Below are 13060 nucleotides of genomic sequence, written 5' to 3' on the forward strand. Positions count from 1 at the left end.
TAGTCTGTTTTAGAGAACAAGGCAAATTAGCTGAATCAGCAAATAATATTAAATTCCATTTAATTAAAACAGTTCCTATTCAAATGTCTAGCACCATAGGATAAAATGTTACAATCTGAAGACAAATGTTGACTCCTGATTTTTCTGTGTTCCTTGACTTGTTTCTCTAATTTTCCTTAATAAAAATGGCAATTGTGTGATTGAATTTTTTTTTTTTTTTTGAGACGGAGTCTCACTCTGTCACCCAGACTGGAGTGCAGTGGCCAGATCTCAGCTCACTGCAAACTCCGCCTCCCGGGTTTACGCCATTCTCCTGCCTCAGCCTCCCGAGTAGCTGGGACTACAGGCGCCCGCTACCTCGCCCAGCTAGTTTTTTGTATTTTTTAGTAGAGACGGGGTTTCACCGTGTTAGCCAGGATGGTCTCGATCTCCTGACCTCGTGATCCGCCCGTCTCGGCCTCCCAAAGTGCTGGGATTACAGGCTTGAACCACCGCGCCCGGCCATGATTGCATATTCTTGTACTTCCTCCGTGGTTACAATAAAGCAGACAGTATGAACACATTAAGCCTCTAACTCTCCCAGTATGTACAAGAAAGAAAAGGAAATTGGCAAAAATGCCTGCAATAAGAAAACAAGAGAAAGCTGGTTGGGAAGTGAAATAATTTTATTGGGCAAAGCAGCGTGAACTTTTATCTAACAGAAGCACATCAGTGTTTTAACAACTTTTTACATGAGGAAATATTCCATTTAACAGATTAGACAACATACATTGCCAGTAAAAGCAAAAAAAAAAAAAAAAAAGTATCTTTTAAGTATTTGCTATGAGTTGGTGAGAAACATCTTAGGTTTCATAGTCTGAGAGTTAAATCACGAAAAATTTCAAACTTTGGGGTTGGCAGGAAAGTCAGCTGGCCCATAATTCTGCATATGTGTGGTTTAGGAGAATTTGAGATTATTTTATATGCTTCAGGAAAAATATATACTTTTTTTTTTTAAACCTTAAACTGATAACTGTATTTGGGTTTCAGAAACAGTAAATTCTATCTACAACAACAAAAATCTAACCAGCTACAGATTTCTAACTGTGTGGACACAGCAGTAGAGGGAACATAAAGTTCTTTCTCCAGTTAGAGTGGTCCAGAGGTCAGACTCTGTGCCCAAAGGCCAAAAGAAAAGTAATCCAATTAAGGACGGAGAGAAAGAAATTGATGACCTCCGAGTCAACAGGAAAAGAGAGCGTAACAAACATGAAAGCAAAGGACATTATGTGGAAGAGGCAGAGAGGACAGAGAATGCAGGGAATATTGCAAAATATTTCAAATGGACAGAAAATAAAACTCATATCCACTAACTACTTATTTTTTCTTTTTTTAAAGACAAAATCTGTCGCCCAGGCTGGAGTGCAGTGGCGCTATCATAGCTCACTGTAACCTTCAATTCCTGGCCTCAAGGGATCCTCCCACCTCAGCCTCCCAAAGTGCTGGGTGTGAGCCACCACACCTGGCCCTTCCTTATCTTTAAGTAATAAAGTTACATATATAGTAGAAAGCCCCTATGTATTCCTTGCCAGTATTCTCATAGATTTGATATGAGTTTTTTATGTAATACTTATTTGGTGGGAGGAAAATAAAAACCACCAACCTAATAGGAGAATGGCAGGCAGGCAAAAACAGAGGCATAGAAGGTCATTACAGAGAAAGAGGACAAAAAAAGGTTCCCATAAAGAAAAAAACCAGGTGCTGTACTTTCTCTCCTAAAGCTAGCCTTTGCTGCTTCCTGTCTCATAAGGGTTTACCTCCAAGAGAGGCTGTTTCTGAAAAACAAAAAAATCAACTATCATTATGCCTTATACAAAAACTCAATTGCTATGGCTTTTAATTTCAAATACAAGCAAACCAAATATTCACTTTTAACTGAAATTATGCATTTGTCAGACCTGTCAGTTAAGAAAATTAACCACCACAATAACATAGCATAATATATGCTAAGTATAGCTGTTTATACTCCTCTTCACAAATATATAGTTGTTCGCACTCTCCTTATAAATAAAAGGTATCTGACACTAACTTGTGTGTTGAAACATCACTTGAGCAACAGATTACAGAGGATTTTATGTTCTTATCACCACCGCACTTCTGTTTTAGCAATTTTACAATTAACAAATTAATAATTAAATCTCTCCAGAGAGATGATGAAATACATGTGTTTGTCTTTTATTTATTTTTTTTACACAGGGTCTCACTCTGTTGCCCAAGCTGGAGTGCAGTGGCACTATCTTGGCTCACTGCAACCTTTGGCTCCTGGGTTCAAACAATTCTCCTGCCTCAGCCTCCCCAGTAGCTGGGACTACAGGTGTGTGCCACCTTACCTGGCTAATTCTGTATTTTTTTTTGGTAGAGATGAAGTTTCACCATATGGGCCAGGCTGGTCTCAAACTCCTCGGCCTCATGCGATCTGCCCACCTCAGCCTCCCAAAGTGCTGGGATTACAGGCCTGAGCCACCATGCCTGGCCAAAATACATATTTACACCCATTCTACCTCAAATAATTTAAAGGAGTAAATATTCAGCACTATTTTCACCACAATGAAGTAATGCTTAAGCAACCTTGTACATCGTTTTTTCCTAATAATATAACCCTCTAGTTTCATGTCCTATGGAACTGATCTGATCTAAAAGGATACTGTACATGTAGCAGCTAAGGGAAGTTGAGAGAACTGTTTTGAGTCGTAAGACCTAGTTTCAGCCTGTGTGTGATTTTGTACAGTCTTGTAACCCTCTTTGAGCCTCAGCTTCTGCAACTGTAAAATGGGTCCTACTTTCTTTTCATGGGTATTGTGAAGATTAAGTATGTGAGTAGATGTAAAAGTGCTTTGTAAATATGCACTACCCAAACACAAGGTATTACACTGTATTCAAATGTAAATAAAATATCTATCTATTCCCACAGTAAGGGAAAATCCAGTTCAACTACTATGCTTTATATCAAATTTTCTTTTGAAAGTTACTAAGCCCTATCTTAAATCTATCGAGAAACAATGAAATTTTACTTTAAGTTGTATGTGTAAGCACTTTCAATATCCTTAGGAAAAAGGCCTATTACACACATAAGAAGAACATACAGGCCAACCAACTTGGTTAAAAATATAACGACTTGGTGGTCGGGCACAGTGGCTCACGCCTGTAATCCCAGCAATTTGGGAGGCCAAGACGGGCGGATCACGAGGTCAGGAGATCGAGACCATCCTGGCTAACACCGTGAAACCCCGTCTCTACTTCTCTACTAAAAATACAAAAAAATTAGCTGGGCGTGGTGGTGGGCACCTGTAGTCCCAGCTACTAAGGAGGCTGAGGCAGGAGAATGGCGTGAACCCGGGAGGCAGAGGTTGCAGTGAGCCGAGATCGCACCACTGCACTCTCAGCCTGGGCGACAGAGCAAGACTTCGTCTAAAAAGAAGAAGAAGAAGAAAAAAAAACTATATATAATGACTTGGTACTAGGACTAAATTCCAGAAATCCATGTCACTGCATGTTCTTTAATCTATGAAATTAAAATCACCATTAAGTTTAAGATTAGCCAGGCGTGGCAGCGTGCACCTGTAGTCCTAGCTACTTGGGAGACTGAGGTGGGAGAATGGCATGAACCTGGGAGGCAGGGGTTGCAGTGAGCCGAGATCACACCATTGCACTCCAGCCTGGGTGACAGAGGGTGACAGAACAAGACTCCATCTCCAAAAAAAAAAAAGATTAAAAGATTTTAAGCTCAAACACACAAAACAGTATTAAGACAATGTATTAGAAAGGATTGAAAGTTGTAATAACCCAAAATGCGTAAAAGGACACTTAAGAATCAAGATAGTTGATCTTGTATTAATTACATTTAGCTTATAATTCAGTTGACCTTTCCTAAAAAACAAAGAAACCGTCTATTACCACATGAAAGATACGTTTTAACACAGTTGGTTCCTGAGTCACTACACCCATAAAAGATTCATGAAGAGTAATACAGCCACCTCTCGAACTATTTCCAGTCTAACATAAACTTGTTAACCAACAAAAGTTCCTTTGTTTTTGGCTGGAACTACAACAACTCCACATGGTGAGGAGGACAACTTTATTCTGAGATTAGAAGTTGCTTTTGGTTGTGTGTTTCTGTTTTTTTTTTTTTTTTGAGACAAAGTCTTACTCTGTTGCCCAGCCTGGAGTATAGTAGCACAGTCTTGGCTCATTGCAACCTCCACCTCCTGGATTCAAGTGATTCTCCTGTCTCAGCCTCCCAAGTAGCTAGAATAACAGGTGTGTACCACCACACCCAGCTAATTTTGTATTTTAGGTAGAGACAGTGTTTTGCCATGTTGGCCAGGCTGGCTTCGAACTCCTGGGCTTAGGTGATCTGCCTGCCTCAGCCTCCCAAAGTGCTGGGATTACAGGCGTGAGCCACCACCCCCAGCCCTGATCACAAGTTCTAACTGGCTCTTAACCAAAAATGTATTTCTGAGAGCCATCTTACAACGAAGGATCCCAGACATTTAAAAAAAGGGGGTGGAGGGGAAGGAACACTGGCTTAAAACTCACCAGTATGTTCTTCAGACACTAGAATCACCACAGCCAAAAGCAGGCAGTATGTTTTGTTTTGAAATGAAAAATACCCTCAGTGCAGCCCACTTTCTGTTCCTGGCCCTTCACATACCCCTCACAAAAAGTGCTAAACATATTTACAGCAATGTGCACAAGTGAGAGCTGAGTTAATTTCAAATCTAGACAAAAGATCTGAGGCTAAGCTTTATGTCACAACAAGTTTTACAAGTCCCTCCACGTATCAGTAACATAGGCATTCTTAAAATCAAACAACAGTAAGGAAAGGCTATCACAACTGGAATACCCCTGGGGGTTCAGTTCTATTAGCAGTGGCAAAGGAAAACCATCAGATAAACCTACAAAAACAGCGGAAGCGTTATGACCAAACCTCAGGTCATTAAATCACAAAAGTACAGCCTTACAATAGGTTTCACTCCGTGAGCTCTATCCTGACAACATGCCTGAAGATGTCCTGTTGGTGATCATAAAAGAGGCGAAAACATACAATTTAACTTACTTAACTTTTTAACAGTCTTTTCATTTCAATAAATTTATTTTGATTTGTTGAATTGTTTAAGAGGAAAAGAAGAATATGTTCATGTTTTTCAACCTGTGGGTGAAAAAGAAACCGTATGATTTAATTTCTAAAAACGTTAAGAGTATAATTTCACTTAAAGGAAATGTTACCTACTTGTTTCTGTAACTCTGTGCAGCAGCACTTCATCCTATACATCTTTTCTAAAAGCACAAGAAAAATAAGCCATTAGGTAACATATAATATAAAGAAGAAACTTGGGAGTCTAAACATACAGATAGCTCTCCCCCTTGCACATGGGTTCCGACTACAGAGACCTGGATGGATCCATTTGGGCTCTGAGACGATCTACTACCGTGGTCTGAATTTGACCACATTAACAACCCATGTCTCCAAGGTTTCGGCTGTCTATCATCTCTCTTTTTGGTTGAGGCCAGGTCTGTCAAACATACATCTTATGAAGCACCAAGAAGATGGAATCTCAAAACTATGACTTTTCCTTTTGATCAGGATAAAAGTAAATTGGAAATAAGGACATGCAGAATGCCTGGCATTTTCAAAGCCCTTGGTGTCAATTCCCACAGCAGTGCCGAGAAGTCTGATCTAAGGACTATCTGGACTCGGAGGACTGCCTCCATCAAGGCGGCCCTCCCAGGCAGCCATGGGAATCAGAATCCCACCACTGGATTTGTGGAGGAGGAGGAGACAGTATGGCACAGGGAGTGAGAAAAGGTCAAGTCAACTAAACTGATTATCTCTTATTCCTCACACTTAACATCTGTTATTAATAACACTTGAAAAGAATACCTCTATTTAAAGCACTCTGCCCTTGAGGTGTGATGTTTTTTGCCAGACCAAACGTCACCAGCTTATCAGCTACATCGACAGTCCCATTCTCAGAACATTTCTCAACTGACACCGTATGGACGTTCTTTGTAATTCCTTTCACAGAAAGCATCACATTCTGATTCAACATGAAATTTTTTAACAGCATTATTATTAATTGAGAAGAGCTTCCATTCAATTCCATTAACCCTGGAAAAAATGGATATTATAGTCTTTTAGTCCCTTTTAAAAAAGATATAATTTGGATAAATTATCTAATAATAATAAGCAAAAGGCTTACTGGACTTCAGCTGGATTTAGGTATGCTTTGATGTTCTACTGCTGTTGCATTACAAAAGGCAAATTTATTCAATACATATTTATTGATCACCTAACAAGGCATCAAGCACTAATCTTGGACTAGAGGGCACGAAACAGACACATCTGTCCTTCATATATTTCAACAGGAGAAACAAACAACAAAGATAATTTTCCAACTCTGAGTCAAAACCTAAGAGGACCATGAAGCAACTGGTATGGTATTATCTGCAAGTCCTCTGCATACATAAGGACATCAGAAGCGACAGTAAAAAGCTACTTTAAGTATTTTTGTTCACTTTATTCAAATTTCAACTAAGGAGCTGAATATATGAAGATTACGCATAAGTTAGCCAAAAATGGTGTCATCTGAATGCCTTTAGTCCCTAAAGAGAGATGTGACAAAGCAGAAAGACCCCAAATGAGAGGTCAGATACCCTGGTTTACAGACACCAGACACCCTGTTTCACATCCTGGCCCTGCCACTTACTAGCTTAGCAACCAGGGGCAAAACCGAATCTCTGAACCCTGGCCCTCTGAAATTAATCTATAAAACAAAGACTGATTGAGTATAGTTTTTGTGAGAATTCGATAAAGAATAAAGAATATGAAACTGATTTGAAAACTCTTAATATTTAAAAACATTAAGGCAGTTACTGGAAATATCCATTTGATTCAGACTTAGAGCTAGGAAACACAAAGAGGAAAAAAAAAGAAACAAAACCCAGACACCTAAATTGGAAAGTAACTTAGCTGTCTACCTTCAAGTGAACATCTAATAATTTGGAAAGGAAGCGCCAGGTGGCTAGAGGTGATTGGTTGCACTCTGCAAAGAGGCACGGTTTCAATGTTTCCATAGTCTGCATAGAGCACTTCCACATCAGTGTCTGATGTCCCCAGAACAACTGCACGATACCAAAAATCATCACCTGAAAATAGAATGAAATCTCAGGTAAGAACTTACAGTCAGTGACTCCTCCTACTTTAAGATGGTTATTCATAGTTATATTTACTTCACTTAAAAATCCATGCCAAAATTTCCGGTTAGACTTCAAATTAAATATAAGCATTTACCTCTACACTCCTATGAAAAATGTAATAGAATTTTTTTCTTTCTTTTTGAGATAGGGTCTGGCTTTGTAGCCCAGGCTGGAGTGCAGTGACACAATCTTGGCTCGCTGTAACCTCCACCTCCCAGGCTCAAACGATCCTCTCACCTCAGCTTCTTGAGTAGCTGGGACTACAGGTATACACCACCATGCCCAGCTAATTTTTTATTCTTGGTAGAGACAGGGTCTTGCCATGCTGCCCAGGCTGGTCTTGAACTCCTGAACTCAAGCTATCCTACTGTCTCAGCCTCCCAAAGTGTTGGGATTACAGGCGGTGAGCCACTGCGCTCAATCCCTAACAGGATTTTTTTTTTTTTTTATGTGTAAAACCACAAGAATAGAGAACAAGAGAAAAGACCACAGAATACTGGAAGCTGGAAAGCAGATGCCTGAATGAAAATGATTTAATAGAGCCATGGTAGCTCAACCAAAGTTGGCAATGGGGAAGCCAAGAAGCATCCCAGCTCGCATCACAAATCCCCAATCCCTAAAGTCTCAATGATTGGTGTTACTCATTCAACATTAGGAGTTAAGATGGAGTTGGAAATGAAGATTGGCCAAGGAAGCAGAGTTACTTGCAAAGACATCTGAACAGGCTTTGATTCATACACTTATTTACGTATAACACCTATTTTTAAGTTGCTAAAGAGAATGGTGAGCTTTATGTTCCCATGTTTTAATGATGCTTTTACTTGAGGGCAGAAGACTGGAGGTTTCCTCTCCAGAGACAATGAACCACAGAGGCCATGGACTGGAGAGCATGAGGCAGAGCAGACCAGGGAGAGTTTAACACTGGCGGGCAAGCTGTGCACTCCAGGCAGGAGGCAACCAGCCCATGTGACAGCCCATCAAGATGGCAACACTGGGAGTCTGCAGTGAAATGGCAGAGCCAGATCACCCACAGTGAAGGCCACCAGTGGATAAGCCCCTGCCCACTCTCAAAGCAACTTCCCAGTAACTTCTCAGTGCCCCATCTTAAATACAGGAACAGCACAGGATCACCAGAGATTTGCAGAAAGGCTCTAACATCACAGAGGAGACCAAAACAAAATAGGATCTTAGGGAAACCAAGGCAAAGGAGGAAGATGACAATGAACACTAGAAGACTGACAGTAATATCCTTGAAGAAATGACATTCCACCCTTGAAAGAACAGGGTAGTATTAAAACACATACACATGAAAAACCAAAAAAAAAAAAAAAAAAGCTATTGAAATTAAAAATGTGCTGGAAATGAAAACCTAAATTTAAAAAGTTGGAAGGCGAAATTGAGGAAATCTCTTTAAAAACAAAAAAGATGAAAGAGAGAAGAGAACATTTAGCAGAAGAGTCCAAATTAAGCATTAGAAGACTTGGAGCTCCTAACTGAACAGAAAACAAAAGGAACTAAAAGCATTAATTCAGGAAAGTTTCTCAAACTGAAACTCATGAATTTCCGGACTTAAGGGGTCCACCCACTGAGTGCTCAGCAAAATAGTAGAAAAAGAAACACCATACTAAGGTCACATCATAAATTTCACAACAGGTGAAGAGAACACTAACTGTTCCAGAAAGGGGGAAAAAACACACGAAGTTTGTGGAATCCAGAGTAACATTAATCTTTTGACCAGAAACACCAACAGCTAAAACACAATAAAAGCAGTGCCTTCAAAACTGTAAGGGAAAAACCATTTCCAATCTAGAATTCTGTATCCAGGCAACCTATCAATTAACGATTAGGCTAAAGACTTTTTCAAACATGGGAGGTAACAGAAAATTTGTCTTACATGCACCTTTTCTCAGCTTCTGGAGGACAGGATCCACCCAAATACTGGAGTAAATCAAAAGGGAAGCCGGGGATCCAAAAAACAAAGTGGGAAGAGGGAGGAAGAAATCTAGCTAACACGGTGTGGGGGGCAGAAGCACCATCCAGGAAATAAGGGGGTCAGGGCTGAAACGATCTCAGCATGGTGAGGAAAAACCCAGGATAACAGCTCAGGTCTGGAGGACAAGCAGCCTGTGCAGAAGCAGACTGGAAGGCTGAAGATGCCTCCAATATAGTAATAGTTGATAAAGTACATATCGTGTTCTTTGCGGGAATTTGCACTAATGCAGAGCACTATAAATAATTAGTGAAAGTCTATAGAACACTAACAACAAAAGTGGCAAAAGAGAATGTAACTGTAATACACTACACAGCTCAGCTGTGAACAGTGCTCATGCAGTCCTAATGAAGTAAGGCAGAATACTTACAGAACCAAAAATTATGATTTATCCTGGGAAGAAAGGGAAAGTGTAGATCCAGTTCTCATAAAGAAAAACAAAACTATGCATGATATCTGCAAGACCATGAAATTTGAAGGTTCCTAACTTGTGTCCCCCAAACAAAAGCAACATGATGCCCATCTAACCACAAAAATGCCTTTGTGAGAGGTTTGGGATCCAGATGGGGGTTCTGAAACGCCATTGGAGCCCAAGATTGAGGAAGGCTCTTTGAGAAGGCAGGCCCATGCCCCAATGCAGACTTTCAAGACCCTGTTCCTAGCTACTGACTGGAAGCAGCCCTGTCCCCAAATGATCTCAGCTCTTGGCCCATGTGGCTGCCATCCTGCCACCAGCCATCCTGCCACTAGCCACCTCTGCCCAGGGACTGGCAGGAGCCATGCTTATCCATGACCCCCAGTAATAGGCCTGCCAATTGGACCTGAGTGCAGACCATGAAGCAGCACTGTAACCTGGCTCGGCTCCCACTTAACCTTGATCCCAGAAGCAAATCCAAGTGTTATTTATATTAGCATAGGAAATTTGTTAAAAAGAGATATTAAAATGGAGAATGATCAAAGTATACCCTCATCAATGAGCCTGACTCCCTGAGGCATTTCATCCTTCTGTTAGTACATTCACATATGGAACCCTATGAATTCTTTGCAACCCCTCCATAAATAAATGTAATGTGACTGATCCATTAGAATAGTGTGATTATCTCGAACTGGTTATCTGTAAGTACTGACAGATTTGTAGAAATCTACCTATATCCTTGCCTAAAAATAATCTATATAGAATCAAAAAGCTGAATGATCAATATATGAATTAAATCCACAACACTGCCTTCCTTAATTTCTCTCCCTAAACCAAATGAAATATGCAGCTAAAATACCAAAATCTACATAGTATCATGTAAAAGAAAACAGACTAAATACCTTTCCTCTAATATTTTCCCTAAAACAACCTTACTTGTGTATTTGGCACAGCATGCGTCTCCAATTCTTGGTCTATAGGGTGGTCGACTTTTCGGAGCATTGCAGTATTCTAATAATTCAGCTGTCAATAGGCACAGCTTTTCCTGATTTTCTAAAATATACAAAAGCAATCTTTTGTGAAGAAAATTTCCAATGCTACTATTAACAGTATACAAAAGAATACCAAAGTCGAATCAATCAAAAAAGGCTTTGTGTATTAAAATATGCATACTGAAAATATATACATGTATATAAAATATACATTATATTTGAAAATAAATATACCCACTATTGGTTGCCATTTGCAGAAGGTATGTAATCAATACTGGGAGGGGGCAGGGAGGAAGCCTCCACTGGATCAACTGCTTGATCAGGGTGGTTATACTGGTTTGTTCACTCTGTGAAAACTTATTAAGTTGTATTTTCACAATTGTTTAGTGTACTTTTCACAGTGAGTGCTATACTTAATAAAATTATCCTCAATAGCATTTCCAATTCATCATACCACATGTTGCCAGAATCAAATAACCCTAAGCTCCTGCTTTTTAGTTACACAGAATAAAGATCATTTTGTAGTATTAGATATAAATTTAAGAGCAGTTATTGGCATTACCACAGTTCTAACTTTGAAAATTTGAAACAAAAAGTTCATTTTTTTCAGCTTTAAAAGTGCCTGCAAATGATTCTAAAAAGCACTCAACTTGCACTGACTCATCTTCAGATACTACAAGGATAAAGTCATATACATTTAAGAGATTTCTTAATTGTAACTTCCACGAAAGAACAAAAGAAAATTAAAAATAAATTTTTATATGCTACTTCTCTTCAAGATTCGTTCTAGTATGAAACATCTATGTGTCTAAGGTGTAGTAAAGCTATGATTACGAATGGATTAAAGTCTTTCAATATATCTAAAGCACTAAATATGATTCAACATAGATAACGTGTTTTTAAACAAGAAATTATACAGTAATTAAGGACACCTTTGTTATAAAAAGCTGTAGGCCAGGCTACTGGGCAGGCAGGTGCTGCCTGTAGTAGGGCTTCTCTTCATGTTCCCACTCGTGTTTTGTAACTAAATTGGCCTTAAGTGTTATGATCAGTTCTTCCTTAAAACAGTGAGCCTCTTCTCCCCTTCATTTCCTAAGGAATTCAAGACCAGCACTTCCATTTTACAGTTTAAAAGATGAGCATAAATATTTCTCAAATTTTGGTTTCTTACCTGGCATCCCGTTTGGTAGAGCATAAAACAAGTTTGGGCTTATGATTTCTAATACATTTGCTTGCACAGTTTTATTAACTGGCAATTCTATCGTCTTCCATTGCTCAGCTGAAGCAGTAGCTGGAAGCATATAAAACACAGGTCTCACACATGGAATAAAAAAAAAAATGTACTGTTGTTTTCCTCAGTAACATATTTAATTCAATCATTTGTTCATCAATTGATTATCAACATTTCCAAATCCCCAAAATAAAAATCTGTATTTTCACAAAACAATCTATTCCATTTGAGGGATTGTGTGTGCAGTACAAAAAAGTTCAGTTTACAATGAAATCCTTGAACTATTACACCCCTGTAGTGTATTTCTCTATATTTCCATCTCTGTCAAATATTTAATATAATTCTTACAATTTACTCAAGCTTCTAAGGGAGATTATCTCTGTATAATATATGTTTATCTGATAATTACATTGAAAGGAATGTCTGTTCAATAAAATAATTATCTTTCAATAATACAATTAATATTAACCTACTAATCTATGTCTGTAAAGCCTATCTCTACAGGAAAATTGTCATTTATGATGGAAAAATTTTCATAGTCTCTGAGAGCAAAGAATAACAAATTTAAACAAATAATATGGTTTTAAAATGTTACCTTGAAGTCCCTGTACATGAACTTGAAGTTCATGTTTATTAACAAGTCTATCATTTGGTAAGTCTTTATGTGGTGAAGCAGATTTTAAAACCAGATGTTCATCAATCAGAACATCACTGATTATTCTGGGATAACGAGTGGAAAGATCAGTGAGTTCAACTCCTGTTCCATTTTCAGTGACTTCAACCACTCTGGCTTGCAATTTTACCCCAGCAACACACATATGGAATCTTGTTATGGCTTCTTCAGACCAATGTTTGTTTCTAGATTGTATATCTGGAAAATAAGGACAACAGTAAAAAGAATCCTATGCACAAGCTTCAGTTTTGCTTTAGTAGTACCCATACCCAGGACCAGGTCTTTGCCAGGTTTGCTTTCAGGTCAGCAAACCTGAGTATCTTCAATATTCAATTGCACACCTACATCTTGCATGCCTGACTTATGGATAATGCATTTACTAATACACTCTAGGGTTTTTAGGAGGCTCAGAATCTTTCCTTACTTTCTCTGCTAACATATCTTTACCTGGCATTTTCCAATAGAAAAAGGAGTACTGTTTTAGAATTCACCATCATGTTCTGTTATGTATAAAATCATGAGT

At 38.9% G+C, this 13060-nt stretch overlaps 1 protein-coding gene across 4 annotated transcripts in view; it reads right to left on the reverse strand.

The window, feature by feature from the left end:
- Positions 1-1374: 1374 nt before the first annotated feature.
- The window catches only part of TDRD1 (tudor domain containing 1), a 52901-nt gene continuing 41215 nt past the window's right edge, over positions 1375-13060 (reverse strand). Inside the window, exons 19-26 of one of the 4 annotated variants that reach the window (XM_031936228.1) lie at positions 12460-12735; positions 11805-11912; positions 10578-10694; positions 7018-7185; positions 5921-6148; positions 5270-5316; positions 5096-5188; positions 1375-1814 (exon numbers count right to left, since the gene is read on the reverse strand). In XM_031936228.1, coding sequence (XP_031792088.1) covers positions 5096-5188; positions 5270-5316; positions 5921-6148; positions 7018-7185; positions 10578-10694; positions 11805-11912; positions 12460-12735 — 1037 coding nt within the window. In that variant the 3' untranslated portion in view covers positions 1375-1814. Of the gene's footprint in view, positions 1815-4173; positions 5189-5269; positions 5317-5920; positions 6149-7017; positions 7186-10577; positions 10695-11804; positions 11925-12459; positions 12736-13060 lie in introns of those variants that run through there. The other 3 variants (XM_023206226.1, XM_023206228.1, XM_023206227.1) reach the window with 3 other exon arrangements.

The sequence above is a fragment of the Piliocolobus tephrosceles genome, chromosome 9, assembly GCF_002776525.5.
Source record: "Piliocolobus tephrosceles isolate RC106 chromosome 9, ASM277652v3, whole genome shotgun sequence".
NCBI lineage: Eukaryota > Metazoa > Chordata > Mammalia > Primates > Cercopithecidae > Piliocolobus > Piliocolobus tephrosceles.